The 23,206-nt window shown below is 53.3% G+C and overlaps 1 protein-coding gene and 1 long non-coding RNA gene across 4 annotated transcripts in view; one reads left to right on the forward strand and one right to left on the reverse strand.

Annotated features, from left to right (window-relative positions):
* Positions 1-244: 244 nt before the first annotated feature.
* The window catches only part of ANGPT4 (angiopoietin 4), a 40,688-nt gene continuing 17,726 nt past the window's right edge, over positions 245-23,206 (forward strand). For 2 of the 3 annotated variants that reach the window (XM_007193346.2, XM_057530245.1), the window contains exons 1-3: positions 325-871; positions 19,831-19,986; positions 21,461-21,582. In XM_007193346.2, coding sequence (XP_007193408.1) covers positions 563-871; positions 19,831-19,986; positions 21,461-21,582 — 587 coding nt within the window. In that variant the 5' untranslated portion in view covers positions 325-562. The other variant, XM_057530246.1, reaches the window with a different exon arrangement.
* Positions 4,153-7,044, reverse strand: LOC130704963 (uncharacterized). The gene is made up of 4 exons (XR_009005563.1): positions 6,751-7,044; positions 6,202-6,417; positions 4,736-4,925; positions 4,153-4,614 (listed from the first exon to the last, which is right to left on the reverse strand). It is a non-coding gene; the product is annotated as an uncharacterized LOC130704963 (long non-coding RNA).

The following is a 23,206-nucleotide window of genomic DNA, read 5'->3' on the forward strand; positions in this document are numbered from 1 at the left end:
TGGAGAGAGAGACACAGAGAGACAGAGACAGGAAGAGAGAATTCAGTTGTCTTTGGTTTTCCAAAGCGGGCAGCTTGGTGTGTGTGTGTGTGTGTGTGTGTGTGTGTGTGTGTGTGTGTGTGGCGGGCAGCTTGGGTGTGTGTGTGTGTGTGTGTGTGTGTGTGTGTGTTGTTTTCTTTCCTCCGCTCAGGCAGGGAGGCCAGGCCTCCCCTGGATAATCCAAGGACTCAGAGGTGAGGCAGGCAAGCCAGTGAATGGACATGGCAGCGTGCGGACAAGAGTAAGGAGGCAGGAAGGGAAAGGAGGAAGAAGAGAGGTGAGGGGGTGTCTGGGGCGGGAGCCTGAGGCGGTGGGAGGAAGCAGAGCAGCTGTGGTATTTGGAGCAAGTATAAATAGCCGCCTGGACGGAGCTTGGCGAAACAGGGCTTTGCAGCTGCAGCGGCTGTGCAGGCGGGACTGGCCACTGTTGGCCACGGTGGGTGCAAACTGGGCAGGGAGACAGGCGGTGGACAGGCACGGCCCCTGGGCTCTGACCTGACACCCCTCGCCATCACATCTCTGGATGCCTTCCCGGCCAGCCATGCTGCTGAGTGGCCTCCTCCTCATTGTGGCCACCACGACTGTGGCCCAGCGGAGGGGGCAGGAGACCGGCGGGCGCCGCCGGGCACACCGAGTCCAGCACGGCCAGTGCAGCTACACCTTCGTGCTGCCCGAGCCTGAGCCCTGCCCGCCCGAGCCCGACGCCTTCGGGGGCTCCAACAGCCTCCAGAGGGACTCCCCGGCAGCCGCGCTGAACCTAGGGGACTGGCCGACCCAGCGGGTACGACAGCTGGAAAAAATGCTAGAGAACAACACACAGTGGCTGCAGAAGGTAAGGGTTGGGCCTGCAGGGCGGTGGTGGGCAGCGAACAGCAGGTGAAACATCTACCCCAGAGGCCTGCCCTGGACACTGATGGCCAGGCTGATAGGACCTTTGTCTCCGAATTGTACAGGTTGGGATGATGAGGCCCAGAAAGAGAGGAGCCTGAGGCCACACAGCAAGACTGGGTGGAGTCAGAGCTGGAAACCTGACTCCCTAACTGCCATTCATTCATTCATCCGATTAAGGGCCAGTCCCATCCTAGGCGCTGGGGATACAACAGTAAACAGAACCGTACATCCCCGTCTGGACTAGTGGAAGAAAGAGGCAATAAAGAGATGAACAATAAATATCTATTCTGTCAGATGGTGAAGCAAAATGAAAAAGGGAAAAAGGCAAGGAATGACCAGAGGTGACGATTTGAGGTCAGATAATCTGAGAGGACTTCTCGGAGGAGGTGACGTTTGAGCCCAGATAACAAGCAAAGTGATGAGGCAACCCAGGAAGGTATCTGGTGGGAGGGCATTCCTGGCAAAGGGATCAGTAAGTACAAAGGCTGTGTGGTGGGAATGTAGTTGGGTTACCTGGGGAACAGCAGGGAGGCCAGCGTGGCTGGAGCAGAAAGGAGGAGGACAGAGGGGTGAGGGACAAAATCCGAGAGATGAGGGGAGGGCAGACCACGTCGGGCCTTGGAGGCCACTGGGAAGGATTTTGGCTCTTTCTCTGAGCATCATGGGAGCCACTGCAGGCTTTTGAGCAGGTGAGAAACACCTGATTTAGTTTTAACAGAATAGACTGTAGGAGACAGATTCGATGCTGGGAGCCCAGGGAAGAGACCACTGCAGCCACCAGGCAAGAAGTGATGGAGGTGTAGAGCAGGACAGGGCTGGGGGAGGGGGTGTGGCCCGTCAGGTTCTAGTATATTCTGAAGAGGGCGCGAATGGGCTCTGCTGATGAATTGAATATGGCGTGGCACAGATCAAGGAGCTGAGGACCCCACTGCCATTTTGGCCCAAGGCCAGGGCCACTCTAGGGTCTCCTGTCCTCATACTTTCAGCAGACACTCTGAGCACCCTCCATGTGCCAGGCCCTAAGCAAGACACTGAAGTACAGAGGTGAACAAGGCAGGTTTGGCCCTGGGTGGGGTGGGGGCGGGAAAGGCATCCTGTGGTGTCCAAGATGGGGAGCAGTCCCACCTTACCCATGGTTTCCAAATTTTTCAAATCATTCGCCCAATCAGCAAACAATGTTTCGCTCCCCCAATACACGCATATTTATTTAGAATTTACGCACGTGCACCCATATTAATGTAGTATGTACAGGGTATGAGACAAATGAAAATGGAACTTTAAGAAGATAAGATATGAGATCATATAAACTGAAGTTCTGGTGGTTTCCTCCTGTTTTCCAAAGGATTGCCTTCTGCATACCCTGGGTTGATCCATCCCCCAGGTGGAGAGGTTGTCCTATATGTATCTAATCAAGCTGATTTGTGCACACACTCGAATACACACTTAACCTCCTGTTTCATTCCTGCCCTGGCCATCTATCTCCCTAGCCCCCCACTCATCATCTTCCCATAGTCCCTGCCTACTTGCCCTCCACCCCTCCTGCCTGCAGCACTTCCAGCTGCCACCATCCCACCCCTGGATCCCCCTTCAAGGGAGCTCTTGGCCTCATACACCAGAGCCCAACCCAGGGGGCTCCATGCTGCCTTGAAATCTGTGTGTGTCTCTTCAGGCAGTTGTTTCCAGTCCCATAAGGGTCGTGCCAAACCTCACCTCCTCCTCAGGCCTCCATCTTCACCCCCTGCCCATCCTCTCACCAGACCATGGACCTCCTACTTCAAAGAGAAATGGGGCCTGCCCCACACTTGCAGATTCACCCGTGCACCCACCAGTCCCCAGGGCCTTTCTCTGGCTCAGAGGGAAGTGTTCCTCCATGAGCCAAGGCCACTCTTCCCTGCCTGCAGGTCCCATCCCTTGCAGCCCCTCAACCTCCTGAAACCAACCATGTCCTCCTGTGTCTCTAACAACACCTCCCTCTCTGCTGTTCCTTCCCCTCAGTCTTTAATTGCATCCAAGTATCTCCCATGTTAAAAAAGAAAGAGAAAGAAGAGAATGAGGAGGAGGGAGAACAAGCCCCTTCTCCAACCCCCAGCCCCTCTGATGTCTGGCCTGGCTCTCAGAAATCCACAAGCTCTGCCTCCACTTCCTCCTCCATTCCCTCCTTTCCTTAAGTAGCCTCCCACTTCCCACTTCCCACTTCCCACATCCAATGGCCACGGCTCAGTCTTCATCTTACTTGACCTCTTGGCAAATTTAATATTGCTGACCAATATCATCCTTCTAGAAACAGTCTCCATCAGCCAGTCCTCAGCTGCTACTCCGACTACTTTCCCTACCTCCACCCAGGACCAGCCACCTCCATCTCCTACCTGTATGGTCGTCATGTCCACTGCCCTGGGCTCCATTTCCACCCTGACCCCCATAGTTCATTCTGCACTCAGCAGACAGAGGGGTCCCGTTAAAACCTAAGCTAGATCCTCTCCTCAAAACCCTCCTGGGACTCCTATTCTCTTTAGTTATTCTCTTACTGAACAAAAATCCTTACAGCCTGGAACACCCCTCACCCAGACACTTATGTGGCTCACTCCTGACCCACCTCAGGCCTAGTGCTTAAATGTCACCTGCTCAGAAAGGCCCTGCCTGTCCACCCCATTGAAAATAGCCACAGTCCTTCTGCCACTCTCTGTCCCTTTTCTCAGCTTTGGTTTTCTCCCTTAACACCTACCACCACCTGTTCTTAAAAGCATTCCTTTTGGTCTGTGGGCTCCAAGAAGGGAGGAGCCATGTCTGTTTTGTTCACTGCTGGGTTCCCAGGGCCTAGAACAGTGCCTGGCACATAGTAGGTGCTCAATACATGTCTGTTGAATGGATGAATGCATGGACGCACAAGGGTCCTCCAATCTCTCAGGCCACTCCTGCTCCTCCCCCAACCCTGAAATGCTGGTGTTTCCTAGGACACAGTCTCCATTCTTTGCTTCCTCTCACACTTCGTGGCACAACCCACAGGGCTGCCCCTGTCACTTCCAGCAGCACTGTCTCCAACCTGCCCCCCAGTGACACCAAACCAACATCTGTTGGGCTCCTGATCTCCTCTCCGAGGGCTCACAGTGTCTCAACTCCAAAGCTGCCTGAAACTCAGCTCTTCCCTCCCCTGCCCGCCTGTCCTGTTGAAGACATTACCACCCAGCCAGTAGGTCATCTATGGCCCTGGGGTGTCCTTCACCCCCAACTCACCCCCAGGCAGCAGGTCCCATGCATCCTGTTGCCTCAGCTTCTCAGACCATCCTCCTGTCTTCCTGGCCACTGCCCTGGCTCAGGCCTTGTCACCTCTCCTGTGGACACGTCTCTCACCTCCCACCTGCTTTTTCTCCCCCAGGTCTCACCCTCTCATCCATCTTTGACTCCCCTGGGTGCCTAGTGCTTGGATAACATTGGCTGAGCCAAATGATGGATTTAAACCAATGGTTTTCAGGTTAGGAGGTCACCCACCTCGCCTCTTTATCTGGCAGTGGAGTGTCCTCTCCAGGTATCTGTCCACGTAGCCTGATAATCCCAGGCAGGGGTCACCATGGAGCACCATGGGGCTAAAGAGTACTGATGTGGGAATCAGGTGGACCTGAGTTCACATCCCGGCCCCAGCACTTACTTGCCACGTGGCTGTGGATGAGCAAGGCTCAGTTTTCCCTTCTGCAAAGTGGAGAAAAGAACAGCATGTTAAGTGGGTGGCTGGGAGGACCAGTGAGACCACTCAAGCACCACTCACAGCCTGCTGCCCGGCTACAACATATGAAGACGTGGGGTAGCTCACCTGGGCAAGGATACAGTAGCTCAGTAGGCTTTTACTTAATTCAACATCATCTCTATTTGGAGCCCTGCACCACTGGGTGGGGGAAGCTCAATCCCGGTCAAGTCAGTCCAAGGGTGGCAGGTAACCTCGGGGCAGGGAGTGTCACTTGTCCATGCTGGTATTCTCGGGCGTCCCCAGTCCTGCCTGGTCTCTGTTGGGGTCCAAGCAGAGGTTTGTTGTGCCATTTCCTGGGTACCCTTGGGTTGAGTGCCCCCTTCATGCCCTTTGGTCTTTGGGTTACTGCCAGGTCACCCTGTGCCAGTGGAGCCTGCCACAAGGTCAGATCCACTGGCAGTCACTTTCCTCTGGATCCTGTCACCTCCTTGGCAGCAGCATAGCCTGGAAGGTGAGAGCCCCGACTCTGGAGCCCAACTTCTGGGATTCGAGACCCATTCTGCCCCTTTCTGACTGTGTGACTTGAGGCAAGTTGCTTCACCTCTCTGAGCCTCAGTTTCCTCACCTATAAAATGTGGTGACAACACTATCTACCTTTATGAATATTTAACGAGATGATGCATATGAAGTCCTTGGCCTGGCACCAGGCGTACAGTAAATTCTCAATCAGTGTTGGCTGTTTCTATTAGGAGTTCTCCTTGGAAAGAAACACAAATCCTGCAATTCTTGAGTTCTTCCTCCTCCAGATGAGACATGTGGCCCCTGGCTCAGAGATACAAGGCCCCTGAACAGTCATCTCTCTCCCTCTGGTCAGGGATGCTTGCTACCTTCTGTGACCATGACCTGCCTCTGGCTCTTCTCTTGTGTATTCTCTTGGTCTGGGCTTATCTCAGAGTATTTGAAACTTGAGGGCCTCTTTTTGGCTTCTGCTGTAATCTCCCAGAAGAGAAAAAAAATGAGTTTCAAAATATTCTCATCACCATCGCCATCAGGGATAACCAGGGATGACTGGGGAGGACTGGCCTCCCAGACCGAGCTCTCAGCAAGATTCGTTCAGCTGGGAGGGGGCAGCGAAGAGCCTCCCTGTTGCAAGCTCGCCATAGCCAATACCTGCTCAGCCCATGCCCCCAGCCCCTCTCCCTGCTCGCAGTATACAGGCGAGCAAACTGAGGCCAGGGAGGGGAAGGAACTTGGCAGAATGGCCAAGACCCAAAGCAGCAGCGAGACCCAAAGTCCAGCTTCCTTCTCCAACTCTGCAGGGTGTCAACGAGGTGGGGGAAGCCCTATCTGAGACAAGGGGTGCTCCCTTCCGCCTCAGAATTCCCGAATCCCCAGTACCTACTCTCTTCTTGCAGCACTCTGCTGTGGTGTCCTCCTGCCTATGCTCAGGGTGCGTGGGGGGTGCCCCACCCCTGCTCCCCCTCCCCCATCCTCACTCCCCTCCACGCACCCCTCCCCTTCCCTTCCTTCTACTAGTCTCCTCTTCCTCCTCCCTCTCCCTCCTCCTGGAAGCCTCTGCCCCAATGACTCACGTCTGGAGCCGGCAATCAGCTCAGTGGGATGCACATCAGCTCTTGGCTCTGCTCCACCCCTTCATCTGGGTGAAGAGCTGCAGCAGGAATGTTGGGGGGACAGGGGTAGGGGGGGACAGAGCCAGCTGGAGAGCAGGCTTCCCTCGCTGGGCCGTGCAGACCAGTGGTTAGCGCCTGGCTCCTGAGTCCACCACGGATTAGCTCTGTGAGCCTCAGCTGCAAGACGGAGAGTGAAAGCTCCTACTCCTGACATTTGATGTAGGGTCAAGAGAGGCAGAGTCCGGAAAGCATCTGCCCGTAGCAGGTGCTCGATAAAGCCCCACCCTTGTCCTGTCATGTCCCCAGCGCCCCAGGCCTCCCAGCCAGAAAGTGCCATACTTGGCCCTCTCCCGTGCCCCCCAAGGAGACCCGTTCCTTCACATGAGGAGCGTGAGGAAACGCAAGTCCCTAGGCTCCCGTCCCACCCCCAGCACCTGAGGGCAGCAAAGCTTCCGCTGAGAGCGGGGCAGACTCTGAACCCGGAAACCACGGAGCCCTCCACTTTCTTACCTGTACCGAGAACTGCTGGCCCTCTCTGCCGATCTCTCTGTGTGTCTCTGCCTCTCTCTGTCTCTGTGTCTGTCTGCCTCTTGTCCTAGGGCTCTCACAGTGGCCTGACTCGCTTTCTCTAACTCCATGGGTGCCTCTGTCACTCTTATTCTCTCTCCTGTCTGGCTGGCGTCTACCTGAGTCTCTCCCAGTCTCTTGCTCAGGTCTCCCCTCACCCCTAGGCCATCCATCTCTCCTGCCTTTACCTCCCCGGGTGTCCACATGCTCTGTCCACACTGGAGGACCCGGGACACACCGGCCTGATGGCTAGCACCCCACCCCTCAGCCAGGCTCAGCTGGGGCCTCTTTCTCTTCCCCTTCTGCACCCAAAGCCAAGCAGGGAAGGGTCAGGGGCTGGGCAGGAGCCCCCCCCCCCCAGCCTCTGCTGTTCGCTCCAGGTCCCTGACGTCAAACCTCAGAATAACTCGGCCCCTCGGCCCAGCGGTCGTGAGGCCTTGCCTGGCTGAACGAGGATCGAAAGTGCATCCAGCGGGAGCGCAGCGTGGGGTCCTGGCCCAGCCCAAGATCCTCCCAAACTGGCTGGGGCTCCCAGCTGCCCTGGCCTCCCCAGGCTGCCCGTAAATTCTTGGCATTTTCAGCCCTCAGTTATCCAAACAAGGAATGAATCTTGGTTGCCGAACAAAATGTCTTGAGGTTTGATTTCCTAACCTCACCGCTGGCTCCTCTAAAGAGTCTGGGGCTGGGGAAGGGGGTGGGGAGAACAGCATCTACTTCTTGGAAGAATGGGGTTATTGTTCCAAGGAGGGAACCTAGAAATGGATTGCACAGATGCCCTGGGCGTAGGGGTGACCAGGGAGCAGAGGCAGTGTGGCCCCTCATGTGGGATCCCCCACAGGAACAGGCCATCCCATACGGGCAGCTTCTGGCTCTCTCCTCCCGGGCCCCAGAGCTCGGCCTGGCTGGGATATACACAGACCCTTTCCCCTTCACTCCTTGGGCAGGAAATGTGAGAAAACAGGCCCCAGGTCTGCCCCTCAGCCTAAACCTCTGCCCGGACTCTGGCCTCTGAGCGTTTGCTTAACGCCAGAGTCAGCTCTGAAATGTCTGGAATGGAGCCTGAGTCAGGGGTCATGTCCCAGGGGGGCCACCGACCAGCTGTGGGCCCTGGGGAAGCCACCTGCATCAAGTAGTTCCTCTGCAAAGTGGAATTTAAAATACTGCCTCCCAGCAAGAGGGTAAGATAAACAGAACAGGTGTTATGGCCAGCATTTATAGAACACTTCCTGTGTGCCAGACACTGTCCTATGTGCCTTGTGAGAATTATTGCACTGAATTCTCACAATGAGCCTAAGATTGTTTGCCCATTAACAGATGAGGAAACTGAGGCACCAAGAGGTGAGGTGACTTGCCTAAGGTCACAAGACCAGGAAGGGTGAGGTCAGGTTCACACTCAGGCTGTCTGATGCCAGAAACCACGCTCTCAACACAATAAACAAGACATGCCCATTGTGACCTGGTCCCTGGGTACCTAACTGAGGCCTGGGGAACAGAGAGGCCCTTGGCCATCAGAGGGAAAACTCACAGGTGCTGGATTTTCCCCTTCTCCCAGGAGGCTCTCAGCCAAAGAGAACTTCTCTAGGGCTCTTTTGCCGGAGTAAATTCAGGTAGAACCTCAGTCATCAGGGGCAGCCCTTGAAAGCTGAGGGAACCCTGAACTTCCGTCTAGGCGTCCACGTTACAACCTCCATCCTTGGCCCAGGGCCCGGGGTAAATCCCACAGAGACTGAGCGTGGGCCTTGGGGCCCCACTGACTCAGTTTGAATCACATCTCTACTGTTTGCTGGGTGTGTGTTCTCAATCACTTTGCCAGTCTGTGCCTCAGTTTTCTTGTCTGTGAAACAAGGACACTAGTAGAAGCCACTTTGCAGGTTGTCGTGGAGATTAAATGAATTATTACACATGCAAGGCTGAAGACAGCGCCCGGCATAGAGTCAGAGCCCAGGGAAGCTAGCTGTTGAAAACAGCTTGGGGTGCTCGGCACAGGAAGGCAATCCATCTTGGAGTCAGCACAGGAGCCCGACTCCACCTTCTCTGTGTCCCGCCTTGTGTGATCTTGGGAAAGTCCCGTTTTCTCCTCCCTGGGCTTCAGTTTCCTCATCTGCCAAGTGGGGAGCATGAAAACAAGTACCTCAGGTGAGGACAAAATGAAGTAAAGCATGCAGAGATCTGGTGGGGTCTGCAGGCGAGGAGATGACTGGGGACTCTTGAAGCTGAAAGCAAAACGGCTTCCTTTGGACAGAGGAACAGAGCCTCAGCAGCTCAGGCTGGCGGAGCCTTGTGGCCCTTTACTCCTGACTCCAGTCCAACACTCGTTGGTCTACCAAGTAGGGCTGAAGGATGGAAGGTGATTCCCAAGCAGCTGAGGGGAACCCCCATATGAAAGCTCTGCAGAGACTGTAAATGGGTCCCCCAGGAACAGAGATGAGCTAAAGAGAGGCTGTAAATAAAGCGGCTGGGGTCATGCTGACCTAGGGTCCAGTTCCAGCTCTACCTCTTGCCAACAGCCCAGTTGTTTTTCTCAGCTTTTGACGAATTTTCAGCGTGCAAAAATTGGGAAATATGGAAGTGTGTGAAGACACAGAGGGAAAAAGATCACTGTCATCCCAATCCCCTGATCATCTCCTGGTTAGTTTCCTTGCTGTTCATTCTATGCATTTGAAATTTTTACTGAAATGCTTTAGATGTATGAAAAGGTAGAGAGAAAAATCAGATGAAATTTCTTGTCCCCACAACCCAGCTTAAGGAACAAAACCTTACCAACCCAGTTAAGCCCCTGACCCTCTCCTGCCTCCTTCCCCCACCAGAGATGGCTACTGTGAATTCTGTGTTGATGACCTCCTACTCCAGGTCCCTCCCTAACCGATGTATATTTGTTTCCTATATAAGTGGTCACCCTGTCTATCTCTTTCTACAATTTGCTTTTGTTCACTCGACCTTGTATCTGGGAGATTTATAGCTCTGCAAGTGTGGGAAAAGCCTGAGTCTCAGTTTTTCCATCTGTAAGCTGGGGACAATGGTAAGCACATGCCTGAGTTTGCTGTGAGGCCCAAATAACTAGTGCATGCTGAGGTCTGGGAGTGTGCCTGGCACTGCATCTGCTTGCAGGGAAGTAGGAGATGCTGTTATTGCTTCTTCTCTCTTCCGGGGTGAATGTGTTACCGTGGCTACTCCACAAACAGGACTGTCTCTGTGCCAGGCACTATCATACGTGTTTTACAAACATTGACTCATTGAACCTCATGATACCCTAAAAGGTGAGGACTGTTATGATCCCCATTTATTGTGGGGAAACTGAGGCCCAGAGAGTTCACACATCTAGGAAGTGAGGGAGGTAGGCTTGAACCCAGGCAAGCTGGCTCCAGACCTCACACTCTTAATCACTACACTGCCTCTCCATGCCACCCATTTTACAGATGAGTACACTGACCCTGGGTGGAGGAATGACTCGACTACATTCACCCCGGGGTCATTGGCAGGGACAATCTTGTGGTGACAGGACACACAGCATGTCAGAAACCTCATGAAAAATCCATGCGTCCTTACAGTTATGAAGCTCTGGGATTATGTGCAGAAATACAGGCCTGCACACGCGCACACATGCACCGTTCTGAACTTAATTTGCCAGGTAGAATGTTCATTCCTCCATGCACTTCATCTTCCCCTCCACTGATGTTTACTGCAAGCTTACACGCTAGGCACTGTGCAGGTGATGAGATTCAGCAGTAAGCAAGGAAGACTTGGTCTTTCCCCTCTGGGAGCAGAGGAAGAGACACTAACCTAGTAATTTCTCATGTGTAATGATCAACCATGATACATGCTGTGAGGGAGGGGCTCACCTGTTCTAAGAGGGGCCCCAACCTTGATGGAGGGTCGGCTCCAGGAGGAAGGACAGAGCTGAGATCTAAAGAGTGGATTAGCAGTTCCTAGGCAAGGAAGAGAAAGGAAAAACATTCCAAGCACAGGGAATGGCAAGTGCAAAGGCCCTGAGGTAGAATGGAGCAAAGTGATTTTGAAGGAGTGAAAAATGTTTGGTGTGGCTGGAACACAGAGGGTCAGCAGAGTGTGGCCAAGATGAGACCAGCGTGTCCATCAAGGCCCAGACCCAACCTCCCTGGGCCTGACCCTGCTCTCGAGGCATTCGGGTGCTGGGAACTGATGTGGCCACTTTCTGTCCTGCCCCCAGTGATGGGCAGTGGCAGTGGACATCTGGACCTGCTCCTCCCCTCCTTGCCTGACCCTGGTCCTATCCCTGTCACCCTGTCTTCAATATCAGCCTTGCCCACCAGAGATGGGGGATGGGGGGATGGGTGAGGGAAAGAGCTTAGCCATTGGATTCAAATCCTCACTTACCAGCTGTGGGTAAAGCTTGGCCTCTCTGGGCCTCAGTTTACTCATTTGTCAAGGGTGGAACAATCTCTCTTTTCCTCCAGGCTGCTGGGGATCAGAGTTACACACCAGAGTTGCGCAGGCAGAAAACCCTGTTGCTGCATGGGGAGATACCCCAGCAAGGCCTCCTTCCATCTAGAACACACTTGACTCCATTCCCCCAGGTGGAGCTGGGGCTGGGAGGGGAGCTGGGGTTACTGTCACATGATCACTTCAGTCAAGCCAGCTTTGAAGTGCAGCCTGGGAGAGTCACTCCCAGACAGCCTGGATTTGCCCTTGATGAGCTGTCTGTCCTTGGACAAGTTGCTTAACTTCTATGTGCCTCATCTGTAAAATGGGTTGATAATATCTCCTACCACAGAGGGTGGAATTTAATATACACAGAGGTTAGAACAGTGTCCAGCACATAACAAGCACTAAGTAGACACTTGCCAAGCAAAATGGACACACAACCCCACTCTGTGTAAGGGCTGATGCACAGGTGGCAGGGAGGTGAGTGACTGCAAGAAATGTGTTTCTTTACTTCCTCTTGATTAAACTCCCAACTCCTACACTTGGGAGAATAAGGAAGCCTCATCCACTGGGCCTCATTGTAGACAATCCTTCCAAGATCAAGGTTTAGATACAGACAACCACAAAGGGATAGCTGAACCTGAGGCCAGAGCCCTGGCAGCTCCTTCCCAGCTTATGAGAGGCACTCACATCCAGGCGGCAGAGGCACCCACGCCAGCCCCTCTGCAAGGAGGAATCAATGAGCCCATTTTCTGATGAGCCCACTGAGACTCAGAGAAGCTCCACCACTGGCTCGGAAAGCAAACACCAAAGCTGTGATTGCACCAGCGCCTGACTCCCAGCGCCATGCACCAGGCCCACACTAGACTCAGCGCTCCAGCTGGAAGTTTGGCGAAGCCGGGCCTGTGCTGGGAATCGCAGCTTGAGCTGAGAGTTGAAAAGCGCAATCCTCCTCAATAGCCCCGCTGGTCCCTGACACTCTCCACTCCTGGCTCCCTGCCCACTCACTCTGCTTACTCTGAGCCCTGACCCAGAAGAAAAGCAACAGAATCTCCTGCAGGGAGGAAAATAGTCTAGGAAGGCTGGGCCTGGCGGCTCAGAAAGAACAAGACAACCCCCTCTGCCTTGAGCCAAGGGGTCAGGGCCTGTGTGGGCCCCGAGGGGACGGGAAGGGCTGGAGCCAGGCAGAGGAGGAGCGGCCAACCTTGGCCATCAGGCTCACAGCCACAAAGTTAGTTCCATTGGGAAAATGAGGAAACTGAAGCCTGGGGATGGCAGGGCAGGATGTGATGGGCCAGGCAAAGGGGGCAGGGCCGGCGAGATAGAGGGTCTGACTTCTGTGACCTCTGCAAAAGCAGTACAGTAGTTATAGTCATCTATTGTGGCACAACGAATTACCCTAAGATGTTCAGCAAGTTAAAGTAACCACAAACATTTATTATCTCTCACAGTTTCTGAGAGTCAGGAATCGGGAGCCCCTTAACAAGGTAGTTCCGACTTGGGTTTTTTTCCATGCAGTTACACTCGGATGTCAGCCGGGGCTGTGGTCACCTGAAGACTTGACTAGGGCTGGAGGATCAGCCCCTAAGGTGGCCCCAGAACAGGGCTGGGAGGGTGGTACCAGCTGGTGGTGGGAGCCCTCTGTTCCTCTCCAGATGGGTCCCTCCTCAGGGCTGCTTGAGGGTCCTCAGAACATGGCGGCCAGCTTCCCCCCAGGCAAGAGATTCAAGAGGGGGCAAAGCAGAAGCCACAATGTGATGATGTCACCACGGACTCACCACCAACATTTCTACAGTATCCTGTTGGTCACACTGGCCAGTCTGACTACACTGGGGCATGAGTACTGGGAGGGGGATCATTAGGGCTGCCTTGGAGTCTGGCTGCTACAAGCAGCCCACTGGAGTGGTGAAGGCTGTGGTCTCAGGAGCCCGAAGGCCTGTGTCCCAAGCCAGCCTCTGCCACTCCCAAGCTGTGAGACTTGGGGAGCGGGCTTATCTTCTCTGTGCTTCTTTTCCTCATCTGTGAAATGGGAGCGATGAGACCAAGGACTAAACGGGCTAAGTAAGGCCCTTGGGGTCACACCTGGCACCCCTCCTCAAGCAGGAACCAGCCTGCTCTGGTCACCGCTCTCTCCCCAGTGCCCCGCAAGAGTCCTGGCACTTCTGAATGAGTTTGTTGAACAGACGGATGAGCCCCGAGACTGTGTCAGGTCTCTGGAACATTTTTCCTGCAGATACCACAAGCTGGCTCCCTCCCTTGCCGTGGGCCTCCCTCGGCTCCTCCCCCTTGCCCTCCAGTCTCTGTGCGGCATTTCTTCCTGCCCTTGGACCAGTGGTCTCCCCAGCACTCTGGCCCTCTGGCCATACCTCTCACAGGGCTCCAGGGGCAGCTGGGGCTGGGTTAGGATGTCTAAACTTATTTCTAGCAGCCAAACAATGATTCAATGGAAATCCAGTGCTCCTTACATAAAATGGACCTATTTGTTCTTTTTAACAAATAGTTTCTGAGCACCTCTTATGTGCCTGGCGCTGTTAGAGGCACAGAGGGTGCGGCCATGAACAGGGCAGCCCTGCGCTCCTGGGGCTGATATTCCTGTGGCGGGGAAGAAACAAATAGGAAATGACTGCAGTGATTTCAGATGCGTGACATGCTGTGAAGAAACCACAGTCATGGCAGGTGGAGTAGGGCTGGGGCACAGTTACCTTTGATGGGGCGGCCAGGGAACGCTTCTCAGAGGAAGTGACACTTATGGGCAGACCTGAAAGTCAGAAGGGAGCTGACAGGAGAAGCTCTGGGAGCTCCTGAGATAGGGGCGTGTGGATGTGTGTTGGAGGATTCGAGTAGGTAACACCCTGGCTCCGCGGCCAGACCCCAGGGCCCCTCCTCCAAACGCAGTGTGGGAACCACAGACACAACCTCTGCCCAGGGCAGTTTGTCCACATCACTAGTGTACACACCCTTTAACTCGGCAGTTCTGGTTTAAGGGATTTATCCCCAAGCAGCCTTGCAAGAGAGTTAATGACAAGTGGACAGGATGTTCCCAGCAGCCCTGGTGTGATGGCAAAAGCCTGGAAATAACCTACAGCCAACTATAAGCAAACAGTGGGAGGCTGTTAAAACAGCAAGGCGAGTCTCTCTGGATGAATCTAGAACAATCTCCAAATTATATTAAGAAAAAAGACACAGGGTGCAGGATGGTGAGCTGACATTTTTATAGACTAAAAGCAGGGGGATATAGGCATACTTACTGCTGGTACATGCTTAGACTTTCTCTGAGAGGAAACCTGGAAGCCCCTTCAGTGGCCTGTGAGTAGGGGAAACAGGGCAGGGCTTATATTACCCATTTGAAAAATTAAAATTAAAATTAACATTACAAGAATTTGCGTTTAAGTTGAAACACATACACAAAACCGTCAAAGCTCTGACCTTCCAGATGTCCATATGTGTGGCTAGACAGGGCAGTAGCGCCTGTGTGTAACCTCCTGCAAGTTACTTTCCTGATTGGGGCCTCAGTTTCCCTGTATGTGAAATGGGGCTGGGCTGACTGGGCCCTGCATGTCCTCCAGGCTCGCCAGGTCTCTGCTCCTGTATCCCTCCCTGCCTGGGGCCCAGTGCCTGGGGGACCCCTGCTGAAGCCCCTTCTCCTTCATTAGCCTCTAATCTCTGCCCTTCCTACCCTGGGTCCAAGGTTCAGCCTGTCCTGCTTCACCCTAATTCCCATCCCAAGATGGGATGCTCAAGAAATAATTTCTGAGTGAATACATGAATGAAACTCAGAGGGTGAGGGATTAGTTTGAGGAAACACATTTGTTATTATAACACGTTTTTATATGGGACATTTTATAGAACCTTGTGTTGCTGGGTTTGTTTTATATTGAGATATAGTCTCAATATGTGGATACAGTGAAATTCACTCTTTTAATGTACAGTTCTATGAATTTTGACAAATGTATATAGTCATGTAACCACTATCACATGATATAGAATATTGCCAACACCCCAAAAAAGTTCCCCTGTGTCCCTTTGCTGTGAATCCCAACCCCCGGGCCCCAGCCCCTGACAACAGCTAATTCTGACTTTTCCAGAAAGTCATATAAATAGAATCCTACAGTATGTAGCCTCTTGAGTCTGGCTTTTCTCGTGCAGCATAATCGGAGATACCTCCGTGCTGTTGCATGCATCAGTAATTCATTCCTTCTCATTGCTGAGTAGAGTTCATTGGATGAATGGACCACAGTTGTTTATGCACTTACCAGTTGAAGTCTTTCTCATTTAGATAATGCAGGAGAGAAGCTGGCTTGAGCAGATCGCCTCGGCCACTGAGGCTGCTCATGCCTGCATGCTCATCCCTCGTCTGTCCGGGGTAGCCTCCTTCCTCCCCCAGCCCCTGCCTGTCAAAACTCCTTTCCTTTCCTTCAAGGCCCTTTTCAAATGCCCCCTCCCCAACAAGGAGCAGGGTTTACTGTCCCCGTGTCACAGGTTGGTAAAGTGAGGCTCAGAGAAAGGTAGCCCTCACCTGCTAGAGGCCCACAGCTAGAGCGTAGCAGAGCCAGAAGTCAAACCCAGGGCCAAGGGGAGAGGGGGTAGCTCAAGGGCCAAAGATCAGCCTCTTTGCAGGCCAGAGGGGTGGTGGGAGTTCAGAGCCCCATTCCCCCCATCTCAGCCCTGAGAGTTTACCAGCATGAGGGTGGCAGAGAATGGGGAGGTCCAGTCCTGCGTGAGAGGGGGCCGTGGCAGATCCCACCAGGGCCTGTTTCTCCATGGGGGTCCTTCCTCCACCCTTCCAGCTGGTGCCTGAGCCCGGGCTGGGCCAAGCTCCCACCACACAGGCTGACATCAGCCAACAGAGCTGCGGGCTGGCTGAACGGTGCCCAACTTGCCCAGATTACCCATCCTAGGGCCCATGAGCATGCATGGCAAATTGGATGATGGGCCCCAGCTGTGGGTGGCCTTCGCCCCACCCAGCCATTGGCAGCCACAGGACAAGTGGGGGACTAATAAGAGTGCTTAGGGAGCTCCCATCGCTCGAGAGGATCCCAAGCTACCCTGCTCTGCAGACCTGAGGAGTCTTGGAACACAGCCCAGCAGCTGGTGACCTTCGGCAAGTCTTCTGGGTCTCAGTTTGACCATCTGCAAATGAGACTCTTGGGGGAGAGGCTTGAGAAGGTCTCATGGAAGGAATAAACTTGCTGTTTGTCTGTGTGGAGCAAAAGCTCAGGGCCTGGGAGTCTATATTTTAAACCAGGCTCCAGGAGGCTTGTGACACATGGGATAGTCTGAGAGCAGCCTCAGTATAGCTCTGCTTACCCTTGTGCACATGAATGCATGCTGGGCCACATGGTAGAATCCCCAGAGTGTTGATAGAGGCATGGCGAGGAGGCTGACCTGTGGGGATGCTGGTAGCCTGGCCCAGGGTGCAGGGAAGTGAACAGATTGGCAACTCACATTAGGATCATAGTGACCAGAACTTGCTAGTGGATTGAGTACAGTGGGTGACAGTAAGAGTCAAGGATGAAGTCTGGATTTGGGGCTTAAGAACTGAGGCCATTTACTGTGATGGGAAAGAGGGAGGAGAATGGGTTGGGGAGGCAGGGACGGGGTGCTGTGGGAGCTGGGGAATCAAGGGTTACGTGTTGGATGCTTCTGCCTGAGATGCTTTTGGAAGCCCGGGTGGCGATGGCAAGCTGGTGGGACATTCAGGGGAGAAATCTGGGTGGGATGGAGACCACGCAGTCAGCACATAGGGGGATGTGAAAATCCTAGGACCCACTGGAGCAGCAGGGCCCTGATGCATCTGGGGCCTTGGGCACTTTGCCATCTGGTCCTGGGTGGAGCTTATGGATCCCTTTTCAGAATATTACTTTTAAATGCATAAAATAAAAGCATAAGAACACCCAGTGATATTGCAATTATAATCAAAACATTAAAAATTAAATCTGTGCCATAGTTGTCACATTATCCAGTGGTGGGTTTGAGAATGTCTGTCATTCTGAAGTGATGATCAATATAATATTTTAAGATACTGTAACATCGGTGCTGTGATGTGAAAATATTTGTGATTTCTACTGGTAATGAAGTTGTAGAATCAGCTAATAGTGCTATGATTTGGGGCCTATGCTCACAATTGAAGGAAATACCAAATTTTAATTACAGGCTAGTGAACAAAAACGTAATTTTTCTCTCATCCAAGTTCATGGACCCCCTGAATTCTCTTCACAGGCCCTGTGGTCCCTCATTAAGCACCCTTGACCTAGTTAGAGAACGTAAACACCCTTGACAAGGGCCCAGGATGGGGCTTATGAGAGCTCCCTAAGAAGCCTGAAAAAGGAGGACTCAGAGAGGGGGTGATGGGAGGGGAGGGGAAAGGAAGGAGGAGGGGAGAAGGAAAACTCAAGGAGGGTACATCTGGGAAATACTTCCAGAAAAAGAGAGTGGCAATAGGGGTTGACTGCTGCTGAGGTGGAGAGTAAGCTGAGGGCATAGAAGCATCCCCTGACCCTCCCTCGTCAAGGAGGGTTATAACGAGGTGCGTTAAAGAGTGAAAGGGCTCCCTGGGGCTGGGGATAGGTCGGCGGGTGCACAGGATTCAACAATATGGATTGTATTTTTTTCTTGAGTGTGGCAAATACACAGATTTTATTATACTGTTCTTTATGCTTTGTGTGTGTGCGTGAAGTACACCATAATAATATTATTAATTTTTTTAAAAGGTGGGGACTTCCTGGTGGTCCAGTGGTTAAGACTCCATGCTTCCACTGCAGGGCGCAAGGGTTCGATCCCTGGTTGGGGAACAAAGATCCCGCATGCCACAGCCCAAAAATAAATAAATTAATTAATTAATTAAAAACAAAAAAATTAAAAGGCGAGCGTGGGAATGGAGGTGAAAATGGAGACAACTTGTTCAAGAAGTTTTGTTGTTTGGGGGAGCAGAGAAACTGGAGACACAGACAGAGGGGGGCTGTGGAGTCAAGGATATTCTTTTTCTTTAACTTTTAGCTGGGAGCCCTTGGAGCACATTTGTGTGTTGGGGTGGGGGGTGGGGGCGCTGATGGTGCAGAGGAGGAAAGAAGGGGCCAAAGGGACAAAGGCTTGAGAAACTCGGACGTACTTGTCTCCCTGGTCCTCAAGTCCCCTTTGTGACCTCTGCACCACGGGTTCTCACACTGAAGCGGGCATCAGCTGGCTGGGCCTCTCCGCAGAATTTCTGATTCAGTAGGTCTGGAGTGGGACCTAGAAACTTGCATTTCTCACAAGCTCCCTGGCGATGCTGCCACAAGGACCACAATTTGAGAACCACTGCTCTAATCAAAACCACTTGCGCGCCCTTCAGGATTTAACATTGCACTACAATGGACCATGCCCCTTCTAAAGCACTCAAGGGAGGAAGGTATGGGAGCAGACACTTGAGATGGAAGAGACTAAGGAAGAAGCAGCTGGAACCTGACCGCCAGCCAAGGTCACTGCCTCTCTCTTGGAAGCACCAGTCTTCCCAGGGACCCTGGGAGCTGCCCTTTTGGACCTCCTGGAAGACTGACAGGAGAAGGGAAGGAGCCAGGGCTGGGGGATAGAGACTGTGGCAAGAGGCCAGCAAGTATGCCAAATGGAGAGGGAGTGGAGGAGGGGCACCGGCTCTCTGCCTTCAGGCACTGAGCCCTGAGAACATGCTGTTCACCTTTGCAATCTGATCCTGGTCTCACACCAGACCAGTTTCTCCTGCTCTTGGGAAAGACAGCTGCCCTGTCAAAGAAATGAACATTAGCTTGTCAGATCCCAAGACATCTGAGCTGGGAGAACCCTTGGAGACTGGCCAGTTCAGCTCCATTTCACGGATGGAGGGGGCCAGAAAATAGAAAGTCCAGCTTGGTGGATGGACCTGCAAACTCTTGTATGGGGAAAGATGCATCCCCACTTCCTGCTACGGACTCAGCCCTAGGAAGCTGGGTAACGGGCGTGACACTGGGCGCTATGCTCTGACCCTTGCTGCTTCCCCTTTTCATCGACTCACTGAACACATTTTTTTTGAGCACCCACTGTAAGCTAAGCATTGTGCTAGATATGGAGATAAAGCAAGACCAAGCCCCTTGCTTCATGGCACTGACACTCCAAGGGTAAATTTTAAAAGGCAATAAACAGATAAATATGTAATACAAAGTCAGGGAGTGATAAGTGGTAGGAAGAGACCTGAAATGACATGAGGGAGTGAGCCTTGTAGATGGTGTGTGGGTGGGGAGGATCCACACAGAAGGAACAGCATGTGCAAAGGCCCTGAGGTGGTTGTGTGCTTGCTCTGTTGGAGGGGTGTTACAGAGGCCAGTGTGTCTGGAGCTGAGTGAGGGAGAGAAGGCAAGGAGAGGAAATCAGAGTGGTAGCAGGAGGCCAGGTCATGAGAGAACCTGCGGTCAGAGAGGATTTTGGCTTTTCCTCTGAGTGAGACAGGAACCCTGGGAGGGTTTTGAGCAGAGGAGAAATGTGATTTGACTTAGGTTTAACAGGATCCCTCTGGCTGCTGAGTGGAGAATGGCCCTGGTTGCTCTATGTCCTTCCATGGGGACATATGGAAGGGACAGGAGCCTTCCCCCAGGCCCTACCCATGACCCCAGCCCACCGTCTGTCTCCCCACAGCTAGAAAGGTACATCCAGATGAACCTGAGGTTGGAGCTGGCGCAGGCCCAGCAGCACATGGTCCAGAACCAGACAGCCACCATGCTGGAGCTGGGCACCAGCCTCCTGAACCAGACCACCGCCCAGACCCGCAAGCTGACTGACGTGGAGGCTCAGGTACCGGAGGGTGAGGGGGCAGCACTGGGGGGCCTGTGGCTGGCCAGGCTGGCTCACAGCCCCAGTCATCTTGCCCTGACCCCTGTCCCTGGGTGAGGTCAGGGCCTCCTCTGACCCTGTAGCCTCCTGGGGCTCCTCCCTGATGACCCCGTTACAAAGCTCTCTCCCACCAGGCCATGAGCCAGGGTAGGGAGAGGGGGGAGGGTAGACACTGGGTTTGGCTCTTCTGCCTCTGTGACTCCAGTGTCCGGGTCCGTGCTGGGCACTGGGATGAGGGGATGCAGCAGCACACACCCCCCCACACAAAGGACTCACAGTGCTCCAGGGGAAGGTGGATAATAAACAATTCATTAGAACTCAGGGGGCCAATGACTCTGAAAGAGGAGGCCACAGGGAGCAGCCGAGAGGGAAGGAGAGGACGGGAATATAAACGAGAGGGTAAGTGAATGGCTGAAAAGACACTGACAAATGGACACATGTTTGTTAAACCCTACTATGTGCCAGGCACTGTTGGATAGGCCTGGTTCTAGTTTACAGCAGTAAATAAAACAGGCGTGGATCCTTACTCCCCATGAAGCTTCCTTTCTAATGAGCACCAAGAAAACAAACAGGATAAATAACATATGTGTGTGAGACGGTGGTAGCACTAGGGAGAAAGCAGCGTGGACGAGATCAGTGGGGAGTGTGTGCCGGGAGTGGCGGGAGGGGCGAGTTGCAAGTTTAGACAGTACGGCCAGGAAGGCACCACTGGGAGGGTAGGACTGGAGCCAGGCTTACTGGGAGAACCTTCCAGACAGGGAGAACAGTATATGCAAAGGCCCAGGGGTGGAACGGTGCTGGGAAGCTCCAGGAGCATCAAGGAGGCCGGTATGGCTGGAGTGACCCAGGGAGACGGGTGGGCTCAGACAGGTGATGGGGGCAGATGGCATCACAGGGCTTTGCAGGCCACTGCCGTGTGAGGTGGGAGCCACAGGGAGATTTTGAGCATAGGGGCTGCTTTTTAAGTCTGCCTCAGACTACCGGGCAGACAAGGACTGTAGTGAGCAAGGGCAGGAACAGAGAGCCCTGTGAGTAGGCTGGCGCGGGATACGGCGAGAGATGGAGGCCAGGGCCTGAGTGCGGACGGGGAAGGGCAGGGAAGTGGTCAGGTACCCGTTTGGAAGGTGGAGCTGATGGGACTTGCTGATGGATTAGATACGGGGGGGTGGGTCAAGGGTGAGTCCTCCTGGGGTCTGAGCAGCAGGAGGAATGGAGCTGCCATGCACGGTGATGGGGAAGAGTAAATTTAAGAAGCAGATCATAAGCTCAGTGAGGGTCTGTGAGTGAGTGAGTGAGGAAATACTGAGAGGGTGGAAATAGGTCAGCAAGTTTCTGGAACGGCAGGGCCCAAGGTCAGGCCTGTGGCGGTTGGCAGGGCTCCTGCAGGGCTTACATGGGCCCCCACCTCCCCCCATCCCCCCACTTGCCGGGGCAGGTCCTGAACCAGACATCGAGAATGGAGATCCAGCTTCTGGAGACCTCACTGTCCACCAACAAGCTGGAGAAGCAGCTGCTGCTGCAGGGCCACGAGCTCCACCAGCTGCAGGGCCACAACAGGTGGGTGCTGGCACCCTGGCACTGGACAGGGACAAGGGCTGGGACCAGGGTTGAGGGCCAGGGCCAGCCGGGACCCACGTGGGCGTAAGACCGAGGGTGAGCACCAGAGCCGGCCAGGGCTGGGCTCGGGCCGGGGCCGAGGTTGGAAGCTGGACTTGGGCTAGTGCCTGGGATGGGGGTTGGGGCCAGAGCTAGGGGCCTGGGTTAAGACTGGAGTGAGGGGACACTTGGGGGACTAGGGCTGGAGCTATAGCTGGGACGTGGCCAGGGCTGGGGAAAAGACTGAAACCAGGGCTGGGGATCAGACTGAAGCCGATAGTGAATGTGGATCCTGGGGCTGGCGGCCAGGCAGGCACACGGCCTGGCTACCCCGTCCTGGGTGGGACAGGGGACAGGCATTTTCCTGGGGCTCAGGACACTCTGATTCTTTCTCTGTTCTTTCTATCTTTCCCTCTCTCTCTGCCTCTCTCTCTCTTTCTTTCCTTCTTTTCTTTCTTCCTTTATTTATTTCATAAATTTTTAACAGCTTTATTGAACTACCATTTACATACCATACCATTCACCCTGTGCATTTTAATTTGATTTACTTATTTGTAAATACATAAATCTGATCTCATCTACCAACTCTCCTTCCCAGAAGCAACCACAGTGACCAGTTTCTTTTCTGCATTAGCAGACAGTCTCTGCATTTATAAGCAAAGACACACAAGGGGAACACCCTTTAAATTACAAAGAAAGAAAGAGTCCTGGGGTACAGATAAGGCAGAGACATGGACATCCGAAGCTGATTTCATCTTGGTTTCGAGCTGAGTAGAGAAAACACTGCTAAGGTCAGGCTGCCGGAGGAGGCACCGGAACAGCCACAGGCCTGTGTACAGGGCGAGATATTATTGTTGCTCACGTGCTGGGTCAAGATAAGGCATAAGGATCCTCCGGCTCCCTGTGATCTGGGGACCGTTAATGATAGTTTGTGCACCTTCTTATTCTTACTCTCCACCCTGAGGGGGGAAGGACTGGGACACTAGCAATCACTCTGAATTGAATTACCAAGTGCCTAGAGACCAGTGAAGATGGAGGATATCATCAATAAGCTCTTGGCTCATGGAGACAGCTAAAATTCTAGAATCCAAGTGTGCCCAAATTCTCTCTTTTCCTGTGGCGTAATTTGGGGTCCAGGGGAAATTCCTCTGCCCTGGCTGGACTCATTTTCTTAGTCTGGAGGATGGGCGGGCATAGCCTCATGTATAGGAAAACATCTCCCTCCTACCCCTATCCCTCAGCCACCCACCCACCCACAGCAGCGGCAAATACGTATGCACAGTCCCTTTTTAAACCCAAGTGAAGCAGACTACTCCTTGGCACATTGGTTTTCTGTCTCGTTTTTTCAGTTATCCTAGAGATGGTTCCATGACTGCATGACACACTTGCCCGTTCTTTCCTCCAGCTGCATAATGTTCCACTGTATGGCTGTCCCCGCATTTATTTCCCAGTCCCCGATTAATGGGTATTGAGGTCGTTCCAGTCTTTTACGATTCCAACCAGTGATGCTATGAATAACATTCTCATATCTTATTGCACACACATGTGAGCAAATCTGTAGGATAAAATGCCAAAAGTGCAAGAG

Source organism: Balaenoptera acutorostrata, chromosome 15, assembly GCF_949987535.1.
Source record: "Balaenoptera acutorostrata chromosome 15, mBalAcu1.1, whole genome shotgun sequence".
Taxonomy (NCBI): domain Eukaryota; kingdom Metazoa; phylum Chordata; class Mammalia; order Artiodactyla; family Balaenopteridae; genus Balaenoptera; species Balaenoptera acutorostrata.